We start from the raw sequence: 26,211 nt of genomic DNA, 5'->3' as shown, positions 1-26,211 counted from the left end.
TGCTTCAACTGTCTACCCGGCCAACCTTCAGGGAATTATGGCAGCTCCGACACGCTTCGGAGCGACCATGGACGCTCATGGACGTACGCTCACCAGCCAACGTGAGGCCCTCGCTCGCCACGAGGAACTGCTTCAGCAAATTGGGAAAACCCTGGCACAGCTGACATCTCTGCCTGCATCTCCTGCTCCTGATCCAGTTCCTGCTCCTGATCCAGCTCCCACTCCTGCTCCAGTGCCTCCTGCAATGCTGCCTTCTTCACCTCGCGAACCCAGCCTTCCTGCACCACAGAGGTATGACGGCAAGCACAGTGAGTGCCGAGAGTTCCTTACCCAGTGTCAACTCACCTTTGAGCTTCAGCCTACCACCTACACTACGGATCGCCGCAAGATTGCCTTTGTGATCACCTTATTAGCTGGTAAGGCGCGAGCCTGGGCTACTGCTATCTGGCAAAGACAGGGACCTGAGTGCTTTGATTTCCAGCTGTTTTCTGAAGAGATGCTTCGGGTCTTCGATCAGGCAGACATCAGTACCGACGCAGCCCGAAAGCTCATGTCCATCCGGCAAGGAGGAAGCGTCGCAGATTACGCCATCTCGTTCCGAACACTCGCAGCAGTAAGTGGATGGAACGAGACTGCCCTGGTGTCAGCCTTCCACCATGGTCTGTCTGACCCCATCAAGGACGGTCTGGCCTCTATTGGATGCCCAAGTGACCTCGAAACCCTCATCTCACATGCTATTCGTCTGGACAACAGGATGAGAGAACGCCACCAAGCCTTGAGCCCCCCCAGCCTCCCTACCTCTACCTGGAGACCGTCTACCTCCTTCAGTGACTGTCCAGAACCCATGCAAGTGGGTCGTACTCGCCTCTCCGCATCTGAGAGGGAGCGCAGAAGGAGGGACAAGTGCTGCATCTACTGTGGCAAGCCTGGTCACTTCCGAGCATCATGTCCCGAACTCTTGGGAAAAGGACCGCCCCGTCCAGCCGAGGGAGGGTTGTGACGGGGCCTACCCTCTCTCCCGGACTCCCTGGCCAAGGAATATACATCCCGGTCTCCATCTCCTGGGGTGAGTCTGTCCACTCTTGTCAAGCTTTGATAGACTCAGGGGCGGCTGGGAACTTTATGGATATTCACTTCGCCCAAAGCATCAATATTCCGACTGCACCTCTTGAAGTCCCACTGTCTGTGTCTGCCCTCGATGGCCAAGCGTTAGGTGATGGAAGAGTCACCCAAGTTACTTCTCCAGTTTTCCTCCAGTCTCAAGGTCACAAGGAAGAAATATCCCTGCACCTGATTCCTTCACCTGAGTTCCCAGTTATTCTAGGCCTTCCTTGGCTTACTCGCCACAACCCTCGCATAGACTGGGTAACAAGCCAGGTTGTGGAATGGGGCCCTGCATGCCATGCCTCTTGTCTGCTCTCTAGCTCTCCTGTGTCTCCTGCCGAGCCCCCTGATCTCACCGAGTTATCTCAAGTTCCCACAGAGTACTGGGATCTCAAGGAGGTATTCAGCAAGAGCAGGGCCGCCGTTCTTCCTCCGCACCGGGCCTACGACTGTGCCATCGACTTGCTCCCTGGGACTACCCCTCCTCGTGGCAGACTGTTTTCACTCTCTCAGCCAGAACGCAAGGCCATGGAGGAATACCTCAAAGATGCCCTGGTCTCTGGGTTTATTCGACCCTCCACTTCACCTGCTGGAGCCGGCTTCTTCTTTGTCGGCAAGAAGGATGGGGGGCTCCGACCATGTATTGATTACAGGGGCCTGAATAAGATCACTGTGCGCAACCGATATCCCCTTCCGCTGATGTCCACAGCTTTCGACCTGCTCCAAGGCGCCACCGTCTTCACCAAGTTGGACCTACGGAACGCATACCACCTCATCCGTATCCGACAGGGAGACGAGTGGAAGACTGCCTTTAACACCCCGTCTGGGCACTACGAATACCAGGTGATGCCCTTCGGACTCACCAACGCACCAGCTGTTTTTCAGGCCCTAATCAACGACGTCTTAAGGGACATGATTAACCTATACGTTTTTGTCTACCTCGACGACATCCTTATCTTTTCCAAGACCGTGCAGGAGCACCGCCACCATGTCCGCCAGGTTCTCCAGAGGCTGCTACAGAACAATCTGTTCGCCAAGGCCCAGAAATGTGAATTTCATGTTCCCGAGGTCTCCTTTCTGGGATTTATTGTACGGACAGGCCAACTCCAAATGGACCCTGCCAAGACCCTGGCCGTCCGGGATTGGCCTACTCCCAAGTCCGTTAAGGAGGTTCAGCGGTTCTTAGGATTCGCTAACTTCTACCGCAAGTTCATCAGGAACTTCAGTTCTGTGGCAGCACCCATGTCAGACCTCACCAAAGGGACAGGTGGATCTTATGGCTGGTCTCCTCAGGCAGAAAAGGCGTTCAAAGACCTCAAGGACCGCTTCTGCACGGCACCCATTCTGGTTCTCCCGGACACCTCCCAACCATTCATCGTGGAGGTGGACGCCTCGGACAGTGGTGTCGGCGCGGTGCTCTCTCAACGTTCGGAAGGAAAGCTGCACCCCTGCGCTTACTTCTCCCACCGCCTGAGTCCTGCTGAGTCCCGGTACGATGTGGGGGATCGAGAACTGCTAGCGGTCAAACTGGCCCTTGAGGAGTGGAGGCACTGGCTGGAGGGAGCACAACATCCATTCCTGGTTTGGACTGACCACAAGAACCTGGAGTACCTCCAGCAAGCCAAGAGACTGAACCCTCGACAGGCTAGGTGGGCCCTGTTTTTCAGTCGGTTTGACTTCACCCTCTCGTACCGTCCCGGCTCCAAGAACACCAAACCTGACGCACTGTCCAGGCTGTTCTCTGCCACTAACAGGGAGAATGAAGTCGGGCCTATTATCCCGGTGTCCCGGATTGTGGCCCCTGTCCGCTGGGGTATTGAGGAGGCTGTCCGACGAGCCCAACGCCAGGACCCCGGTCCTGGGACGGGGCCACCGGGCCTCTTGTACGTCCCACATCAAGCCCGGGCCAAGGTTCTCCAGTGGGGTCACTCTTCCCCTCTCACCGCCCACCCGGGAGCTCGGAGGACCCTGGACTTCCTGAAAAGACGCTTCTGGTGGCCTAACATGGAGAAGGAAGTAAGGTCATTTGTCCTGTCCTGTGAGGTTTGCACCAGAACCAAGAACCCACGACAGCGTCCCCAGGGTCTCCTGCATCCTCTGACCATTCCCCGGCGTCCCTGGTCCCACGTGGCAGTCGACTTTATCACGGGTCTCCCTGAGTCACAAGGTAACACGGTCATTTTGGTCTTAGTTGACAGATTCTCCAAGGCCTGCCGCTTCATACCACTGTGCAAACTCCCCTCTGCTCTTGAAACTGCGAAACTTTTGTTTAATCATGTCTTCCGAGTCTTTGGTCTTCCACAGGACATCGTCTCAGACCGAGGGCCCCAGTTCTCCTCCCGAGTGTGGCACGGGTTCTGCAAGGTCATCGGAGCCACTGCCAGCCTCTCCTCTGGGTTTCACCCACAGTCCAATGGTCAGACGGAGAGGCTCAACCAGGACCTGGAAACCACCCTGCGAGGCCTGGCTATGGATAACCCGACATCGTGGAGCACCTGGCTGCCATGGGCGGAGTACGCCCACAACACCCTGCAGTCATCGGCCACCAAGCTGTCGCCATTCCAGTGCCAATTCGGGTTCCAGCCACCTCTGTTCCCGGACCAGGAGGAGGACGCGGGGGTGCCCTCGGTCAACCAATATGTGAGACGGTGTCGCAAGACCTGGAGCAAGGTCAGGAAGACCCTCATACAGACCTCCAGAACCAACCAGACTCAGGCCAACCGCCATAGAAGACCTGCACACGCTTTCCGCCCTGGGCAGCGTGTTTGGCTGTCCACTAAGGACCTTCCACTGCGGGTGGAGAACCGCAAGCTTGCTCCTCGCTACATTGGCCCCTTCAAGGTGGTGCGCAGGGTGAACCCTGTCTCCTACCGGCTCCAGTTGCCCCGGACTCTGAGGATCAACCCCACTTTCCATGTTTCCCTGTTACGGCCCGTACTGACGTCTACGTATGCCCCTGCCCCTAGGAACCCCCCACCCCCCCGCATCTTCCAGGGGCAGACTGTGTTCACTGTGAATCGCCTGCTTGACTCCCGCCGGGTCCGCGGCGGGTTGCAATATCTGGTGGACTGGGAGGGCTATGGTCCTGAGGAGCGCTGCTGGGTTCCTGCTCGGGATGTCCTTGATAAAGAACTATGTCGGGACTTCCATTCGGCCCATCCGGATCGCCCTGGGAACGTCAGGAGACGCTCCTAGAGGGGGGGGTCCTGTTAGGACTAGGACTGTTTTGGCCTCTAGAGGCCGCTGTTATTTCCTTTTCATGTCGTGTTTATTTTGGCCTCTAGAGGCCGCCACTGTTCCTGTGTTTTGTGTTTGTGTTAATTGCCTAATTATCTTCACCTGTGTCCTTAATTAGTTTGTCTATTTATACCCCTGAGTTCAGTCCTCTTGTCACGGAGTCTTTGTGCTGTTATGTTTATCTCCAGTTTCCTTTGTACTGTGTTTTTTGATCTTCTTAGCTTTTGTATTTTTGCACTTTGCTTTTCTTTTGGATTTTACTCTTTGGTTTTTTTTTTGTCTTTTGTTTTGCCCTGTATATAGTGTATATAGTTTAAATAAACCTTTTGATTCTTTTTCTACTTCCGCCTCACGCCTCTGCATTTGAGTCATCCCCCTGGTGGCCTAGTGGGGGTTTGCTGGATTATCACACCAACGAACCAGGTTCGAATCCCAGCAAAACCCTAACACATTGCCATGTCAAGATATTTTGATCTCCATGTAGAGCCCTCTGATTAGACCATTGTGCAATGCATGCATCCTTTCTGGAAATACTTTCTGGAGTATTTCTGGACAACAATCATTCTCTGCTCATACTACTGACCAACTCAATCATGTAGGTTTAATCTTTAGTAGATAACAGGATCTGGCTATTTTTCTCCACGGAGGCCAATTAGGTGTTTGTTCAGTCCCTTGTCATCCTGAAATTGCACTGTTGTAACTCACTCTTGGCAGGTTTCCCCTTGCATGCAGTCCGAGCCTTGCAATCAGATGCTTACATCAGATTTAAAACACTGATGCTTCCCAACAAGCCAGAAAAAAAAGACTTAATCAAACTCCGCTCTGTACCACCTTCTATTCAAGCCACAAGCATGGCTCAACTTTACCCACAAGCTCTCAAATCACAAGAAGGATATAAATAATGACCCTTATCAGTACTAACAGTTCCACTGTCTGTCAAACAGCTCAGTCAATGACTGCCTTCAAATGAAGACTGGAGGCCTACTAATGTATCACCCTGCTTTTAACACGTCTTCTTACAGCTGCTCCTGTTAGGGGTCGCCACATCCGGAACCGCATATTTGATTTGGCATAGGTTTTTACACTGGATGCCCTTCCTAACACAACCCTCCCCAGTCTATCCAGGCTTGGGACCAGTACTAAGTATACACTGGCTGGGTATTTTTACCTAATCTGCATGTTTTTGAACTATGGTGGGGAAACTGGAGCACCCAGAGGAAACTCACACAGACACAGGGAGAGCATGCAAACTCCACACAGAAAGGCCCCAGTCAGCCATGAGGGTCGAACCCGGAACCTTCTTGCTGTGAGGCGACAGTGCTAACCGCTGCACCACTGCACATTTATCACACTACATTTAAAAAAGCCTTCTATCTTGCTGGACTAACTCATTATACTAACTTTTCTGTAACAGGGTTTCAGGCCCTTTTCAAAAAGCATCTAATGCAGCATCTAATTATAGTATATCTGCTATGCCCTCAAAAATGATTTAATATTATTTAGATAGAAACAGAATTATGGAAACAGGATGTTTGGTTTATTCACTACAGAAGGTCAATTCGCTCCGAAGGACCATGCTATTTTTTTCCTGTTCTTTGTTTTAATTATATTGCATCATTTTGTAATTAAAATGTAAACAAGCAAAGTGGGTTCAAAACACAGACAAACCAAAGTTATCTGAGGTCTAGTCATAATCATAACCCATTAGCAGGCAAAGGTTAACACGAGAAAATTACTGACATTTACTTTTGATTTACAGGATGTTAAAAGTATGCAGAGTGAGCCTCCATTTTTACCTCACTCGCTACGGAGTTTCTATTGTGTTTATTCATGGTATAGAGCTTTTCTCCTTCATTTGACTGGCCTAGAAGCATGGCCGTAACTATCATTGAGGACACCGAGGTCATGTCCTCGGTATTTTTTTCAGAAATTTAAAATTGGTCTACGCTGAATTCGAGCAGTGATCAATGTAAAATGCAGCGTCCACATCCACATGTCATCTGTATTTCCCCCCAATAAAATTCACATTTGTCTAATGTCATCTGAAATCTCTCAGCCTCTATCTCTATCGTTGCCGTGTCTAACGCAGCGTCACGCGACGTAGCCTATACTAGTGTCGGCCGGGGAAGTTGGGTTTTGGATAAAACAGGCAGGGTGTAGTCTACGCTCTATCACATATGCCTACCTAACCTAACGTAGGCTAATAGTCACATCGCATTATAGAGCTTTACCTGAGTGCAAAATGAAAACGTTGCAACAAACTAAATTAACGTTCGGACAGCTAACAGAAGAGCAGGGAAAGAGAAGGAGGGAAGGTGAGAAAATATTGTCAGTGCAGTGGCAGACCGTTCAGCGGTGTCATGCCAACTTTCCAAGGGGAAACGTTTCATTGTCATTGCCTATTACATTTTAGTTAGCATTTCGAGAAACATTCAAAACTACGTTGTCACAGGCAGCCCTGTGCAGGGCTGACTAAACGGGCTTGTTTGAGTAACTCTCTCTCTTTCTCTCATAACTCTCTCTTTCTCTCTCACTCACTTACACACACACATACACACACACACACAAATAATACACTCTCACACACTCTCTCTAATACATAGTCTTCACACAGAACTAATAGCCCTACATTCTAATGTAATTTAAGATAATGAAATGTAAGTAATGCCAATACTTCAGGTAGCTGAGCAATACACTCAGTTCAGTTCAGTTTTGACTTTTATGTCAGACAAAACTCCACAGTTCTGATGGCACAGTTTTAGAATTGTTAAAGTAAATGTGTTATGAGCCAAACTTACATTACACTCTGTTTCAGAGAATGCATGCAAATGGATCTCAATTCAAGACAGCCAGATAGACTGATGCCTTTACATTACTGCTCAGAATGTCTCTACACATACAGACACCCACAAATAACACACAAACTCTCAGTCACACTCTCTCTCTCTCTCTCTCTCTCTCTCTCACACACACACTCACACTATTATTATAAGGTGTAATACTAAAGCTTACAATTCAGCAGTTCACACCCTTTCTGTCATGTGTATGCGTCAATGTAAATAATGCCAATACTTTGGGTAACTGGTACTTTAGGTATGTATACTCAGTTCAAGAGTTCACTACCTTTCTACTTTTATGTCAGATAAAACACCACAGTTATGGTGCCACAGTTGTAGAATTGTTAAAATAAATGTGTCCACCACCAAATCTATCCGTGGTTTGTTATTTATTTAAGTTGTGCCGGGGGGGGCCCTTTGGTGCTGTCAGCCATGCTTGACCTCGATATTTGAAAAATCCTGGTTACGGCCCTGCCTAGACGGCTTATGTACAAATAAACAGGGTGATGCAGGTGCAGCATAGATACGATTGATGATACTGAGGATTTTGGGGTTGTGTGCAAGACATAACACTGCAACAGTCAGTAAGTCAAAATACTATTCAGGGGAGTGTGGGGTTAAAATGGAAGTGATGTTGGTGTTGGAGGTGTACTACTTACACTGGTAACAATCATGTCGGAAGAGTACTAGTCAATGTATGCTATCTCATGTTATGTTATTGGACTTGCTAGCACTGACATCATGGAAGTGATTTAGAAAAAGTGATTAAAGAAAATTTTGATATATAATTGTTTGCCATCATGGCTTAATTTAACAAACTGCAATTGCATGACTAAACCTACTTTTTTTGTTGTAGTTAGTTGTGTTAGCAAAATTATGCTGTTTTTGGTCAAAAAAGCTGTTAAACCCATATCTAACAAAATGTATATACACAGCAGTTAATATGACTGAAGGAAAATGTTGACATTTTTCTCTAAAGCAGTAAATAATAATAATAATAATAATAATAATAATAATAATAATAATAATAAATTATTATTATTATTATTATATGCTATCATTTATATTTCTGACACAATAGCAAACAAGTGTTGGCAGGCAAAATAAACCTCGCCTGGTAGCACTTATGATGAATATGAAGGAAGATATCGCGAAAAAAATAGGTACCCTATGGGTACATGTGGCTACTGCTTATAAATAAAAAAATTTTCTGATACCATGTCCATACAGTAAATACAGCATGCATATATATATATATATATATATATATATATATATATATATATATATATATATATATATATATATATATATATATACTCTATGAGGCAGTGGCCACAAATATGAAGTGTAATCCAAAAATGAACAATTTTAAAAAATCACAGAAGTAAAATATACCAAGTGTACCACTTGTACCAAGTGTCTTACAGTTTTTGAAACTGAAACCTCTGAACCAAGGCTGACATACACACACTGTTGCCATGACTGAAACTCTTATTTCCCGGAAATGGCCCGGCGCTAGAGCTCAGTGGAATGCACTTTCCCTCTGTAATAAGCATAAACATGTCTGAAAGCGATTTCTTTAGTCTAGTCCATTTATTTCAAATGGTGAACCAAATTGTATACACTCACCGGTCATTTTAATCGGAACGTGTATGTGCATGCACAGTGCATGATTGTTACACTCTTACATTCTTACAGCACAATGACGTAGTAGCTAGCGCCTCTATATGAGGCAGTAGACACAACAAAAACGATTCTGAATTTCTTGGTGACCTTGACCAGATGACCCTCAAAATGTTGGAGGTTCTATTGAGACCAATGTCCATCTATCCTGAAAGTTTCATGAAGATTGGTCCAGCTTTTTTCCCATAATATCATTAACAAAGAAACCTGACCAAAAAGAATACCTTGCCCTCTGGTGGACTCCGTCCCGGGCGAGGTAACTAAAGCGCATGCTGTATTTGTGCAAAAGCACTGGTGGTGCAAGGCCAGATGTCAGAAATAATCAATTTCATTGCGAACAAAAGTTCTATGAAGAATGGAGGCTGAAGTAACCAGTGACAGGGAGGTTTTGAGCTCGCGTAACCTTCATTACAGTGTAACTCAACTGAAAATAGTGTTAGAGGTTAAATTGAGTCTAAATACACAAAGCACTTGTGCAAAATATCTCATCTCATTATCTGTAGCCGCTTTATCCTGTTCTACAGGGTCGCAGGCAAGCTGGAGCCTATCCCAGCTGACTACGGACGAAAGGCGGGGTACACCCTGGACAAGTCGCCAGGTCATCACAGGGCTGACACATAGACACAGACAACCATTCACACTCACATTCACACCTACGGTCAATTTAGAGTCACCAGTTAACCTAACCTGCATGTCTTTGGACTGTGGGGGAAACCGGAGCACCCGGAGGAAACCCACGCGGACACGGGGAGAACATGCAAACTCCACACAGAAAGGCCCTCACCGGCCACGGGGCTCGAACCCGGACCTTCTTGCTGTGAGGCGACAGCGCTAACTACTATACCACCGTGCCGCCCCTGTACATAAAAGAAAGTTATAAAGGAGTATTACAGGGGAGTTGGCCAATACATAGAGATGAGACACTTTTGGAACTGTGGTCATTTTGGAGTCCAAGAATGTTCAAGAAATAGTTGAAAAACATTTTCAAATGCATTGCAAATGTAGCCAGATTGACCCAGCAATCATGTTTGCATAAAGACTATCCCGAAGGTCTAAAGAAAGACTGAATTGTACTGACTAAAGTAATAAACAAAAGCTGTAAAGGTAAAGATCAGAGCAACAAAGACTTGGATATGACCAGATGCTGTACTCAGACTTTTTGTCAGATACAATTAAACCAGTAGATTTTTTTTTTTCTCCAGATTTATGTAGCGCTTCATAATAACAGTTTAATAATCCATGTAATAGAAATGAAAAAAAAAAGAGTTTATAAGTAACTATAAAGGACGTTCCTTTATATGGGATATATGGCTAGCAATGCACCCAGAAAAACGACACTCTCAGGCTCTTTGGCTCTTCTCTGTTTACAACCACACCTGTGAGTACAGCTCAGACACGCTCTGATTGCATTTCAGTGTAAAACAACTCAAGTGCAACATACTGATGAAAGTGACATGCAATACGGGGAATTACATTCACTTCCAGTGCTAAGACGAATTTCAAATCAGTTTTAAAATTCTACCGCTGATCTCCTGTTCTTTTATTGTAAGGACAATGCAATAAAAATTTTGCTTGTCAGCGTGGAATGTTTTCTACACGTAAAGCACTCATGTAAAGCAATACACTTGTGTGCTGTATTTCCTATTTTCACATCTGGTACAGAATCTTCTCCATATCTGCGTAGCACAAAGCTGTTCTTTCTTAACTTTATAGTGTCCCATCCACAAATCCACAAATCAAAAGCCTGGTGATGGTGAAGTTTTAAAGGCTAGAATGAATATTTTTGTGCATATCCATTCCTAACCGCCTCCTCTGTAATATTAAAGAGCTGGAATGAAGTGCTCTAGTTCAGTCAAATTATTCTTTGTGTTCCAGGAAAGAGCTAAACCTGGCCTGTGATACAATACAGATTTTAAAAACATCATCAAAAATTACCATAAATTATTATGAAAGGTGCAATTCACAAGTAACATCCTTGCGAGGATACAATCTAATTACAAAGCAGTCAGTTTTCTGGGTCACACTGGACTTCATTAGTGTATGTTGTTCTTTCGTGTTGGCTTATCATTAAGCATAACAGTAGGTTAAAAATGCTATGTGCAGGGCATTTTAAATGTGCCACAAGTGCATATCTAAATACAATTTATCTTTATAAGTGTTAAGGTCTGCAGTTGAGAAGTGGTGTACATTATTTAGGTCGTTCCTGAGTTTTATCTCGCCTCACTGGACACATGGCTTCAGATTCTCATCCTTTGAAGTAATAAGTTCCAGTTAAAAGTTTGGACACACCTCCGAATTCAATGTTTTTTTTCTTTATTTTTATTAATTAAAAGACACGTCAGGTCTTAAAGTAATGATGGATGTCGTTTCTCCTTACTTAGTTGAGTGGTTCTTGACATTCTATGGATTACTACAATTGTAGAATAGGGCTATTTATCCATCCATTATCTGTAGCTGCTTATCTTGTGCAGGGTTTCAGGCAAGCTGGATCCTATCCCAGCTGACTACGGGCGAGAGGCGGGGTACACCCTGGACAAGTCGCCAGGTCATCACAGGGCTGATATAGAGACAAACAACCATTCACATTCACACCTACGGTCAATTTAGAGCCACCGATTAACCTAACCTGCATGTCTTTGAACTGTGGGGGAAACCGGGACACCCAGAGGAAACCCACACAGACACGGGGAGAACATGCAAACTCCACACAGAAAGGCCCCCATCAGTCACTGGGCTTGAACCCAGGACCTTCTTGCTGTGAGGCGACAGTGCTAACCACTACACCACCGTGCCGCTCAAGCTAGTTACTGTATGTTTATTATTTACTGTTTGATCTCAAATCCATTAAGAAGGCAAGAAATTGCATTAATTACCTTTTGATGAGGCATATCTGTTAATTGAAAAGCATTCCAGGTGACTACCTCATGAAGCTGGTTAAGATAATGCCAGTAGTGTGCAAAGTGTCAAGGTAAACGGTGGCTACTTTGAAGAATCTAAAATATGAAACAAACTTTTTGGTTTACAACATAATTCCATATACACTCACCGGCCACTTTATTCAGAACACCCATACACCTGCTGTTTTACAAAAAAAAAAAAAGAAGTTAAAGTCCTTCCCATGCCATTAAGGCATATCAGGCAGCGCCGATCTCCGTTTTTGTAGCCCTCGGCCTCTTGCCTATTACATAGCTAGGGTTACGGGGTAGGGGGGTGTAGTCCTCTGGTAACTGTGAGAGTTTGACTCCCTACTCACATCTGTATTGCGGTGTGCCTCGCCAGATGGCAATAGGTACCATTTTTATGATAGTCTTTGGTATGACCCAACCACAAGTAGAACTCACAATCGAGAGGCAGACACACTAACCACGAGGCCAACTTGCAGTAAATGCTGTTTAATGCAGTTATCTAATCAGCCAATCCCCTGAAAGCAGCACAATGCGTAAAATCATAAAGATACAAATCAAGAGCTTCAGTTAATGTTCACTTCAAACATCAGAATGGGAAAAATTGTGATCTCTGTGACTTTCACTATGGCATGAGTGTTGGTGCCAGATGGACTGGTTTGAATATTTCAGAAACTGCTGATCTCCTGAGGTTTTTTCACACAACAGTCTCTCGAGTTTACACAGAATGGTGTGAAAAACAAAAGAAACACTGAGTGAGAGAAAGTCCTGCGGGTGGAAACGTCTTGTTGATCAGAGAAAAATGGCCAGATTGGTTCGAGCTGCCAGGAAGGATATAACAACTCATAGCAACCGTGATGAGCAGAAAAGCATCTCAGCAGAAGACCGCATTGGGTTCCGCTCCTGCCAGCCAAGAACAGGAATCTTAGAATCAAGAACAAGTTCCTATTAAAGTGGCTGGTGAGTGTATGTTCCATATGTTGTTTCGATGTTTTCAGTATTATTCTGCAATGTAGAAAATAGCCAGAATATAGAAAAACCTATGATTGAGTAGATGTCCCCAAACTTTTGACGGGTACTCTACATCACCACCAGCTGTCACTTACACTGAATAACAGAAGACACAGTTTAAAGACAGTTCACTGGCACAGGAATTAAAATTATTTTCCTCAATTAAAGCATTTTAATATTTGCCCAGTTAAAGATAATCCCAAAAAATTGCATTCAGTGTGACATGAAAGATATAAAAACCTGAATTTTGTACATATAGTCTGATTAAGCAGCGAACCCAATTTCAGAACCATAATTGGCAACTCGACTGCAGTCAGTGGAGAGGGAAAAAGCAAGTAATATGCCTGAACACACATTGTAATCGTTTGTGCATTAAGTACAGCACAAGTGTCCTTGTGTATGTAATTTGCCACGATGTTACACTAATGCGAGCTCATTTCACAAATCTACTCCATTCTTTCTACTCACAGTAGCTTTAGGAAACTTACAAAAGCAATGGATAATGGAAGGTTTACAAGAGGCAAGAAACATACCCCAGAAATACATAAAGCTGATTTAAGATACATAGATAGATGGAACAAATCATAGATTGAAGTAACAAATCTTGAGCCAACTTGTGTCGAAGTGTCAAACTCTGGTCCTGAACAGAGATAACACACTATAAATCAGCTGCCCTTAGTAGCCCAAGAGCCATTAGAAACCCAGTAGCCTTCATTATGTTTTCTTTTTTTAATCTGAAAAGTGGTCTCTTATGTAATATGCTGCTCAGATACAAACATCTTTTTTTTCTGTAACATTTAATTTTGTGCTGGTAAACAAATGTTTGGAACTCTAAAATGTTTTTGTACTGATTCGATAATGAAGTCATAAAATAGAAATCTATAACAAAGTTTGCATGGAAAAAATAGGGAGCCTTAGACTTTTGCACAGTAATATAAATAAAGTCTTTCGGATTGTTCTGGAGATCCATTCCAGAGACATTTAACCATGTGGATTTCATTACAATGATAGGAATCAGGGCTCATCACTTCCAGATGTTCTTCTCCAAGTCATTTGGATAAAGTGGTCATAAATCTATTTTTAAGTTCAAAGTTTTTTCAGTTTATCTATCACATTTCAACAACAGAACGGAAAATGGATCCAAAACAGAGCTACGTTTGGGGACCAGGAACCTTTTGTTACTCAATGAGGCCTTGAAATAAATACTTTTTCAAAATGCGTATTAATTAATAAACAGGTTCTAGATATTAAGAAGTTTGGAGATAATGACCACAAGTTTGGAGTCTGTACCACATACTTAACATACACTCTTATTTTTTTTAAAGTGTTTTTCAAGGGTTTGCTTAAACTGTTTTTGAGAGTTTTTATTTTTATTTAGTGGTGTTTGGTGAAATAATTTCCCTTAAATTTAAAATAATGGGAAAATAAGAAACAATCAAAAAGTAATGTTTCAAAGCTGTTTATTAATTCTTCGTACTGTCTGCAATGAAATACAAGTCAGAGTAAATTTAGATAATCACTGCTTTTTTTTTATACTGTCCCAACTTTCTTATTTGAGGTTGTACTTCGAATTATTTTCTCTACCAGAATTAAGTTCCATTTTGTGAAGTCTTCAGTAGTGTCCCATAGCTCACAGGGAACCTGCGGTTAAGTTCTCATTGCTCCATTTTGTCACAACAGGTAATTTAATTGAAAAAAATCACCAAAAGGTGCCATTTCAACATGGATGAATTGATAGGTTACTATTATACCACTGCAAAGTACAATATACTCTCATGTTGCATGCAAAAGTTCACAGAGTGACTATAAATTCTCCAAAACAATACAGATTCACAGAGATAGATTACGGTCAGAAATAAGGTGATGACATTTTAATTTGTACTGTACACTGTAAAAGCTTGCAGTTAATTTACAGCAGGATTGCAACAGTATTAACCTGTTATTTTTAAATACACACTCGAAAAATTATTCTTCAGCCCAGTAAAAATTGCTCATAAAAAAGAGAAGATTTTACCTAAAATGCTGTGATCTGAACTTGGCTCAATTAAAAGAATAAGTACAGCTCATTATTTTGTGTGTTAAATGTCTTTAAGATTGTGCATAAACATTGTCTATAATTTTTAGCAATACCTACGTTCAGGAGATTCGGGAACACTAAACTAAATATTTTGAGATCTTCTGACACCACACCATTAGACTGTACTCTGTCAACTTTGAAGCATTTGGACTGTTTGCCACGACACCGAAAGGAAGACTTGCACAGGTAAAAGCACATCAGACTGTTAATTTTTATGTGTTTACGGTTGAGTTTTTTTTTTTTTGGCTTGTTTCAAACAATTGCCATGCAATCCCTTACAAAAAAGAAGTTTATTCAAGTGTGCTTCTAGTACACTTCTTTTAAACTAAAAACAAGAGGGTATGCTTTCAGATTACTTTTTATTTACTTATCAGAGATATACTTAATAAATTTATACATAAGTATACTTGGCTTATACTGAAAAGTATATAGAAAAGTCTAAGTATATTAAGCTTATACTTAAACTTTTGATCAAGATATACTTAAAAAAAAGTGTAATAAAGTATTAAAATATTTGTGCCTTATGTTTATGTGTACTTGCCCTGTAGTAGATTTTGATTTTTAAAGAAAATGAATATGTTCTTAATCCTGAGTATTTGTTGTTATTTTGTGAATTCTTACCTTTATAACTTCATTGTAACTTAAGGTACAAAGCACTTAAGTTGTCTACTGGTAGTGTGCATGAGGTAAGGGTTAGGGCTAGAACCTAATAGTATACCTAGAAGGGTAATTGCAGTATACTTCTCATCTCATCTCATTATCTCTAGCCGCTTTATCCTTCTACAGGGTCACAGGCAAGCTGGAGCCTATCCCAGCTGACTACGGGCGAAAGGCGGGGTACACCCTGGACAAGTCGCCAGGTCATCACAGGGCTGACACATAGACACAGACAACCATTCACACTCACATTCACACCTACGGTCAATTTAGAGTCACCAGTTAACCTAACCTGCATGTCTTTGGACTGTGGGGGAAACCGGAGCACCCGGAGGAAACCCACGCGGACACGGGGAGAACATGCAAACTCCACACAGAAAGGCCCTCGCCGGCCACGGGGCTCGAACCCGGACCACCGTGTCGCCCTGCAGTATACTTCAAAACTAAAAATTAGACTAGATGTATGTAACCAGTAACTAATAGTATATTTCCAATATGCTATAAAGTATACTTTTATAAACTAAAAAGTGGACTAGAAGTGTGTCACGAGTAAACCAATAGTATATTTCCAGTATACTACAAAGTATACTTTAGTAAACTAAAAAGTGGACTAGAAGTATAAAACAAGTAAACTCAGAGTATATTTCCAGTATACTATATGAAGTATGCTTTTGTAAACTAAAAGTGTGAACTACAAGTATAGAACTAGTAAACTATTAGTATATAAGTTTACTTGTGGTATACTTGCAGTACAAAATAAAAAATACTAGTTGTATATTCAGAGTTTACTTCTCTTAGACTTAAAGTATACTTTTTATAAACTAAAAGTGGGCCAATTTAATCCCAAGAAGTATTAGATTAGTTTATTTACAAGTATTCTGTAAGTACATTGATATCAGTATACTTGGTACACAAAAGTAATATACTTTACTTAAGTATACTCAATAAAATGAACTTGAAGTATGCTTCTTTTTGATAAGGGATGTTTTATGGGGTGTTGTTTATCTACATCAAAAGGTGTTTTGACTGCAAGGCTGGCTTGGCAGGGAACATGAGGCTAGCAAAGTGGAGCTAGCACTGATAAATTAGCAAATCTAAGTGGGTCAGTTTTTCAAATAATTAATTCAGTCTTTTACCAGAGATGTTTTTAAATATGACCATGTTAGAACTTCTCGAGTTTTTTCATTTATATCGTGAAGTCAGTCATTGATGTAAGTTTGCACCTGAGAGCTTTTGCTAGTTAACAGTACCGTTGATCTAATTTTTTGGACACGATGATTTGAAATTATATAGTGATTGTTAATTTATTTGTCATATAAGAAAATCTATGTGCTATAGATTTTCACTGTGGCAGAAGTAACGATAGTAGTAACAGTAATAGTAGTTTTCATAGTGGTCATGTTTAACCAAGATGTTGCACATATACAACTTAAAATATTAAGAAAGTCTAAATTAAACAGCTTAATTTTACTGCCTGGAGAAACCTATATTTTTAAGTAAAGACATGAAGTGAAATTCAGACTTTTTTTGGTAAAGTCAGCTTAATTTTATGTGTAAAAATGACCCAAAAATTAATGCATTTTCTACATAAAATTATGATGCAGAAATATTGCACTAATTTTTTAAGGAAAATCAGCCCATCATTTTTTTTTACAGTGCAGCACTTTACTGTTTATACAAAAGAAAATCTATTAAATTACAGTCCATTGACTATTTTTCAACAAAACTATAATGTATTTGTAAAATACAGCACTTTACTGCCAATCAACCATCCATCCATTATCTGTAGCTGCTTAGCCTGTGCAGGGTTGCAGGAGCCTATCCCAGCTGACTATGGGCGAGAGGCGGGGTACACCCTGGACAAGTCTCCAGGTCATCGCAGGGCTGAAACATACATACAGACAAACAACCATTCACACTCACATTCACACCTATGGTCAATTTAGAGTCACCAATTAGCCTAACCTGCATGTCTTTGGACTGTGGGGGAAACCGGAGCACCCGGAGGAAACCCACGCGGACACGGGGAGAACATGCAAACTCTGCACAGAAAGGCCCTCGCCGCCCGCTGGGCTCAAACCCAGAACCTTCTTGCTGTGAGGCAACAGTGCAAACCACTACACCACCGCGCCGCCCATCAACCATCCATTATATCTTAACTAACAGTATCATGTGGTATTGATTGATCGATTATGTTTTTTTTGGGAAGAGCGTTCGCTGAACTGCATGTGTGAAACTGGAGCCATTTTCTTCATCCATCCCCAACCATCTTACTAATTATGTATCTGGTGGGTCGCAATTTTATTTAAATCATTACAAATTTTACCAGTGATGTTTCCATTTTGTTTTTATTACTGAATATGCGCACGTCAATATATGAAGGATTCAGCAGCTAACGTTAGCTAGAATTTCACAGACTACTGATTGGACAATTCATGAAGCGTAATCATCTTGTCAGTAAACATTTTACAGCTGATGAATGTCACTTCTTCAGCTGAAATAACATAAAGGACTTCAGTGCACGCTGGTTATTGGTGGTAATTCAGTAATGCAGATTCAAAACTTAAAACAAGGTTATTTTAAATACAATAATTAGATCAGAAATGAAGTGTTGAAGCAGATTTGCTTTGCTGTAATTGTTTTTGTCTCAAAGTTGGATTTAATGCCTGTGCATGAGTCTGCTTGATGACGTGCTGATAGTGCGGTAAAGGCCATAATCAGAAGCTGTGGGTGTATTAGCTGAGTGTTTTGTGCATCATTTCAATCAGACAGTTCAGCTGGATTGAAGTTGATTTTTGTCACGTTTCTCTGATATTACAAACCCACCAGACGACACTGAAGGACGTCAGATGAAGGAGCTGCTGTGTTACAACTGCAGGTTACTGTTTACTGAACCATAAGTCAAGTCTGCTTGGCTTGCAGTGATGTTTTCTTGTCAGATCTGTGGACATCTCATCTCATCCGCTTTATCCTGTTCTACAGGGTCGCAGGCAAGCTGGAGCCTATCCCAGCTGACTACGGGCGAAAGGCGGGGTACACCCTGGACAAGTCGCCAGGTCATCACAGGGCTGATACATAGACACAGACAACCATTCACACTCACATTCACAGCTACAGTCAATTTAGAGTCACCAGTTAACCTAACCTGCATGTCTTTGGACTGTGGGGGAAACCGGAGCACCCGGAGGAAACCCACGCGGACACGGGGAGAACATGCAAACTCCGCACAGAAAGGCCCTCGCCGGCCACGGGGCTCGAACCCGGACCTTCTTGCTGTGAGGCGACAGCGCTAACCACTACACCACCGTGCCACCCATCTGTGGACATGTGCACCTTTATTTTAAAATAAAACTAAAGTGCAATAAGAAGCTGTGGATATTTTTTCCTCTCACATTGTAATCACACGACTGAAAAATAAGTCACTTGGCTCTGTTCATCTCTCACAAAGCGGGTTTGCGTTGTGCTTGTAGACAGATGTGGACAGAGATTTTGGAACGACTGACAACCAGCGAGGTCTTTTATAGCCTTTTTTTTAACAATAGTGCCTTTAATCATGCAGTGTGACGATTATCGTGTGCTGAATCAGTATTAATTTACATTTAAAAAATAGGTTCGTTAAAATGTATATAAAAATACAAACTAAAGTGTATTAAAACAAATCAACTGTAAGATACTGTAAAAGAAAAAAAGGTATAATAATGTATTTTTCAGTTAACTGTAAAATACTGTGAAAGTATTCGAAAAAAAATGATTTTTTAATTTTTCATTAATGTTACAAAACCCTACATTTTAGTGCCAGTAAAATAATGTACATTTTTCCAGTTACGTAATGGCAACCTTGCTGCCAGATGTTTACTGTTAGTTTACAGATTTTTTTTTTTACAGTGTACAGTTTAAATAGGTGAAAGACGCTCAGCTAAGTGCTGACAATAGGATTGTGCAGTTTGTCAGCTCGGAGTAAATGAGAGTTAGTTGTCACTCACCGTGGTGGTAGTGGTGGTGGGAATTGTGGGTTCCAGCAGCAGCATACCCACTCTATCTGCTCTCTCCACTCTCTCCGTGCTCCCATTCCCGCTCATCACTTCCTCCACTATCACTGTACACAGCACACCAGTCACATTCAACACACACCACCGCAGTGCATGCGCGCATACGTACGTGTGTGTGTGTGTGTGTGTGTGTGTGAGAGAGAGAGACTTCTGAGTTCTGCAGGAGATCCTTCTCTCACAAGAAACATGACCAAGAGGAGGGGTCTTGAGCTCACATAAGATGCACAATAATAATAATAATAATAATAATAATAATAGTCAGGGCTGGAAAATAGTATAGTGGAAAAGACTGTCCAACTGGCTATTTCTTTCTATGCAAATTTAAATCAGAAACTGTAGAGGAAATAATACAGATGATAAGAAATTAATGATTACTAATTTCCATCCATCCATTACCGCTTATCCAGGGTCACGGGCAAGCTGAAGCCTATCCCAGCTGACTACAGGCAAAAGGCAGGGTACACCCTGGACAAGTCGCCAGATCATCACAGGGCTGACACACATAGAGACAAACAACCATTCACGCTCACATTCACACCTACGGTCACCAGTTAACTTAACCTGCATGTCTTTGGACTGTGGGGGAAACCAGAGCACCCAAAGAACATGCAAACTCCACACAGAAAGGCCCTCATCAACCACTGGGCTTGAACCCAGAACCTTCTTGCTGTGAGGCAACAGTGCTAACCACTACACCACTAACCAATATCTACCACATTTGTAATATGTGGTAGATATTTACAACCAACTGCAAAAAAAAAAAAAACTGAATGGAATAGGAAAACCTGAATATTTCAAGCATGTAATTTTTTTTATATGCTAGGAATTTAATTCTGGTCTAATTCTATTTATTGCAGTCGGATTCCAAATACTCTATAAACATTCCATTCTGTTATGAATCAGAAGAAAAAATTATTATAAATCACGGCACTTTTATTTTTTTTTAAGTACTTCATCTACTTCAACAATGTTACACAAAGATCGATCCATAACAGTTGTGAATGTCACTTAATTCCACAGGGTGTCGATAATGGTGGACACCGGTGAAAGTGATCACTATTATCGACACCTCACGTGACTTCTCAAACGTGCGTTTAGATACAAAATGGTGACTGTCAAATGAAAGAGTAAGAAACAAAGTAGGTTTCGACAAGGATATCATGAAATATTGGTGAATTTGATCAGTAAAAACATATCCGTGATCTTTCTACCATGCTTACCTGCGATGATGACGTCTGGGTTTTCCTCACATTGCTGATCGTGGTAAAAAAAATTCCATCTCAGGTAACGAGCCGTGTCATCAGACGACAAGATCAAAGGGCGAGGGGGGTCTTCTGGTTGATTAATTAACCAATAATAACTGTTTTAACTGAAACTCACCTTTGTAAAAAAAAAATTTTATTGGTAAATCTGAAAAGGCGTCGATAATTATAGACTGTCAATAATTGTAGCCACCGCTCTACTATAATTATTTTTATGGAGATTATTTAAATTTTTCTCTTATACAGTGTACCTTTCTCTTTCATATATTTGTTTTTCCTTATTTAATCATGCACATTTTGTCAATTTGTGCAAGCGGGTGTGACGTGTAGACGATCTACTTAGTCAACTGTGCTTAGCCTTAGGTAACTGAAAATAATTACTTACCAAACTAGAACAACAACATCGCTCTTTTTATTTGCATCCCTCACTGCCATTTCTGCCTAAAGCTACAGTCCTTTTTTAATTTAGGCTACTGAGGCTAATTTACTCAGTTCGCTTTTCTTTTTGAATTTGAGCCGTTGAGCTTCAGCTCTCACATTCAATATAAAACACGTCTAGACTTTGGCTTTGATCAAGTCTGGAACATTTCCATAGAAAATCTGACACAATCACAGTATTGATCCCAGATATCAATACCAGATTTTCAACAAAAACATACAAGATGATGAGACGTTTTTTTTTTTTTTTGCTCTTCCTAGGGGGTCCATGCAAATGGTGCTGTGCCCATGTGTAAAAATGATCACACACTAGCTATCACTCACAGGTGAAATGTCCATCCACAGTCTTTCACCTGACAATTTGTACAGTTCACTGCTACACGTAGGCATTTTTCTACAAATTTTTCTCACCAACTACATAAGAGCCATTCCACCGAATCGGTGCCATTTCCGTCCCTAGAAAATTATATGTATAAATGCACATTAAAATGTACTTTAAAATACATTTCCTTATTACGCAGAATGTCCTGCACATTGATCTGATTTCAAGTTTAAGATATATAATTGTAAGGATTAATAAAAACTACCTAAAACACTGAAAAATAGCATGTGTTACCTGTCCCCGCACTCTAACTTTATACTTAACTATGAAATATTATGATTAAAATCCTTCAGAAACAGTATTTCTTTTGCACTGTTGTGTGACTCCATATCTTATCCATGGTTTAAATATATTTTTTTCATAAGAAATCCAGGGCGGCACAGTGGTGTAGTGGTTAGCACTGTCGCCTCACAGCAAGAAGGTCCGGGTTCGAGCCCCGTGGCTGGCGAGGGCCTTTCTGTGCAGAGTTTGCATGTTCTCTCCGTGTCCGCGTGGGTTTCCTCCGGGTGCTCCGGTTTCCCCCACAGTCCAAAGACATGCAGGTTAGGTTAACTGGTGACTCTAAATTGACTGTAGGTGTGAATGGTTGTCTGTGTCTATGTGTCAGCCCTGCGATGACCTGGCGACTTGTCCAGGGTGTACCCCGCCTTTCGCCCGTAGTCAGCTGGGATAGGCTCCAGCTTGCCTGCAACCCTGTAGAAGGATAAAGCGGCTAGAGATGATGAGATAAGAAATCCACAATATCTTAGTTAAAATACACATTTTAGTCGTGTCCCTGGGTTTTCACTCAGTCCTGTTGCCCAAACATATTACCCCATCTGACAAATTTGGAACATTCCATAAATCACATGCTCAAGAGGAGGTTACATCAGTTGTGTCTTCTGAAGGCCATGGGAAGACCAAAAGTTAGTTCTTTCATTTACTTTTCTGTATATTTGATGATTTTTTAAACTTTGACTGATAAGGTCAATGTCAACATACTGTCCTGTTACTTAAATTATTTCTTAGATGATATTTGTTTATTTTAAAAATACAGATTTTTGGTAAATCACTAGAATGTGCTAAGTGTGGTCATGCTATTAGCGATGACACCATGTGGCTTAATTCCATGTATTAGCTAATCCTAGGCTAAAAACTCAGTCCTGTTACTTTCAGAGTTTTGGTAACAGGACTGAAAAAAATGCAGCCATCTTTGACTTCCAAACCTTGTAACGTAGCCTGAGGTTGACCAATACACATTTTGTGACGAGTTATGGAATCCACGGACACATGTCGGCCGAAACAAATCCGAGAAAATCGCAAAAGAAGCATTAATTAATTAATTAATGCTTCTTTTGCGATTTTCTCGGATTCATTTCGGCTGACATGTGTCCGTGGATTCCATGGCTCGTCACATTTTGAATAGTTAAATATGTGTGTTATTATAATCAGTGTTGAAAAGATATAACAAATTAAGTTTAATTTGGGAGTGATACAACAAGCAAATGGCACCCATTCGGTGGAATGTCCCATAAATAACTTGTCCAATTTTGTGTAGCTTCCAGTACCCTAAATGACAGTTCCGCTCTGCGATGGGAGTGGCAAGATGGTGGCCAGCTAGCTTCACTCTGACCAGCCTATGAGCTCTCCAGATTTTATATAGAGTTCAGTGTGGAGAATGCATTGTATTAATCATAGCTACTTTTACGTGTTGTTTGGCTTCACTATCCCCGCCCCTTTCTCCATTTATGGACTAGCCGGGAGTTAGGTGGAGTCAAGCGCTGCCAGAATGGCGACACCCATAGCCTCCTTATTTGAGTTTCAAACCCTCTCTTCAGACATCCAGTGAGTGATGTCACAGAGGCTTTGTCCATCATTTTTACAGTCTATGGTTTGCTCACATGATTCAACACATAATGTAAGACACCTTTTGGCTCAGAGGGATGTGAGGTCAGGGTCACTTGAAATCAGAGAGCTGTGTTGTTATGGAGTGGAGTCGAATGTGAACTCTCCAGTGAGCTACTGCTCCTGCACATCATTACACACACACACACCTTTGATGTACTACAGTACCAGTCAAAAGATTGGACACACTTTCTACGTTCACTGGTTTTTCTTTATTTTTATTAATTAAAAGACACTTAATGTCTTAAAGTAATGATGGATGTCGTTTCTCTTCACTTAGTTGAGTGGTTCTTGACATAATATAGATTACTATAGTTGTGTAATAAGGCTTTTTACTGTATTTATTATTTACTGTTTGATCTCAAACACGGTAGTGTAGTGGTTAGTGCCGTCGCCTCACAGCAAGAAGGTCCGGGTTCGAGCCCCGTGGCCAGCGAGGGCCTTTATGTGCGGAGTTTGCATGTTCTCCCCGTGTCCGCGTGGGTTTCCTCCGGGTGCTCTGGTTTCCCCCACAGTCCAAAGACATGCAGGTTAGGTTAACTGGTGACTCTAAATTGACCGTAGGTGTGAATGTGAGTGTGAATGGTTGTCTATGTCTCAGTCCTGTAATGACCTGGCGACTTGTCCAGGGTGTACCCCGCCTTTCGCCCGTAGTCAGCTGGGATAGGCTCCAGCTTGCCTGCGACCCTGTAGAACAGGATAAAGCAGCTAGAGATAATGAGATGAGATGAGAACTTTTGACGAGGCGCATCTGTTAATTGAAAAGCATTCCAGGTGACTGACTACCGTGTGAAGCTGGTTAAGATAATGCCAATAGTGTGTAGAGTATCATCAAAGTAAACGGTGGCTACTTTGAAGAATCTAAAATATGAATTTTTTTTTTAAAACACATTTTTGTTTACCACGTAATTATGTTCCATATGTTATTTCATAGTTTTTATGTCTTCAGTATTGTTCTACAATGTAGAAAATAGTCAGAAAAGCCTATGAATGAGTTCTTTTTTCTTTTTCAGTCCGTCGATAATGACGATGACTGTTTCATGTGGCATCAGGGACAAATGAAAGTCCTCCACTTTTGTCTGTTGTTGGCAAATACTTTCCACAAGTGAGGGTCAATGTTCTTACGTTTCAAGTTCCTCTTTACAGTGTCTTTAAACCTATGCCGAGGCCTTCCCCTGTCACGTTTTCCCTCAGACAGCTGAGAGTACAGTAGCTGCCTAGGTAGGCGATCATGTTCCATTCTTTCCACATGGCCTAACCATCTGAGATTCATTAGTGTTAGTATATCTTCCATAGATGGGAGACCTGCTCTCTCAAGGATTATGAATATATTCCTTCTAGGATATATTCCTCTGTCTCAGGTGACGCATCATGTAAGCATGTAATTACTTCACATCAGTCCTATAGATGGCCCATGTTTCTGCACCATAAAGGAGGGAGGAGAGTACTACAGCTCTGTAAACTTGACATTTTACACGGATGGTGACATGACGATTTTTCCACAGTCTCTGTTGGAGTTTCCCAAAGGCTGTACTTGCTCTTCCCATTCTAAGTGTGAGCTCCTGATCCAGTCTGGCATTCTCAGCAACGGTACTACCTAGGTATATAAACCTCTTACACATTGTGAGTGGCTCATTGTTTATCTTCACTTCTAGATGATGGGAAGTTGTAGTCTGGGGTTTTGGTGATTGATCTAGGCATTCTGTTTTTTTAACACTGATCTTCAAACTGAATTGTTCTGTTGCTCTGGCAAACTTGTCAACAAGGATCTGTATATCACTAGCACTATATGAAACCAGGGCACTGTCATCTGCAAAAAGCATTTCTTGCACAATCATTAGTGATGTCTTGGTTTTTGCTTTGAAGTCAGCAACATTGAACAGGTTTGCATCCTTCCTTGTTTATGTATAGACACCTTCAGTAGTATCTTTAAAAGCTACCTCAAGCAGCTGCGAGATATAAAGAGAACAGAGTTGGTGCAAGCACACATCCCTGTTTCAAGTCAAGTCAACTTTATTGTCAAATATACTATACATGCTCGACATACAGCACAGATGAAATATCAGTCCTCTCTGACCCATGGTGCAAACAGGCAATGCAATAAATAAAAATACAACCCCGATTCCAAAAAAGTTGGGACAAAGTACAAATTGTAAATAAAAATGGAATGCCATGATGTGGAAGTTTCAAAATTCCATATTTTATTCAGAATAGAACATAGATGACATATCAAATGTTTAAACTGAGAAAATGTATCATTTAAAGAGAAAAATTAGGTGATTTTAAATTTCATGACAACAACACATCTCAAAAAAGTTGGGACAAGGCCATGTTTACCACTGTGAGACATCCCCTTTTCTCTTTACAACAGTCTGTAAACGTCTGGGGACTGAGGAGACAAGTTGCTCAATTTTAGGGATAGGAATGTTAACCCATTCTTGTCTAATGTAGGATTCTAGTTGTTCAACTGTCTTAGGTCTTTTTTGTTGTATCTTCCATTTTATGATGCGCCAAATGTTTTCTATGGGTGAAAGATCTGGACTGCAGGCTGGCCAGTTCAGTACCCGGACCCTTCTTCTACGCAGCCATGATGCTGTAATTGATGCAGTATGTGGTTTGGCATTGTCATGTTGGAAAATGCAAGGTCTTCCCTGAAAGAGATGTTGTCTGGATGGGAGCATATG

At 41.9% G+C, this 26,211-nt stretch overlaps 1 protein-coding gene across 2 annotated transcripts in view; it reads right to left on the bottom strand.

The window, feature by feature from the left end:
- Window positions 1–19,681, bottom strand: part of opn4a (opsin 4a (melanopsin)) — a 64,910-nt gene extending 45,229 nt beyond the window's left edge. For both annotated transcript variants that reach the window (XM_060926292.1, XM_060926293.1), the window contains exon 1: window positions 19,496–19,681. In XM_060926292.1, coding sequence (XP_060782275.1) covers window positions 19,496–19,591 — 96 coding nt within the window. In that variant the 5' untranslated portion in view covers window positions 19,592–19,681. The remainder of the gene's footprint in view (window positions 1–19,495) is intronic.
- Between the last annotated feature and the right edge of the window lie 6,530 nt (window positions 19,682–26,211).

Source organism: Neoarius graeffei, chromosome 7 (assembly GCF_027579695.1).
Source record: "Neoarius graeffei isolate fNeoGra1 chromosome 7, fNeoGra1.pri, whole genome shotgun sequence".
In the NCBI taxonomy this organism is placed as follows: Eukaryota; Metazoa; Chordata; class Actinopteri; order Siluriformes; family Ariidae; genus Neoarius; species Neoarius graeffei.
This window is presented reverse-complemented; position numbering and strand designations above follow the sequence as displayed.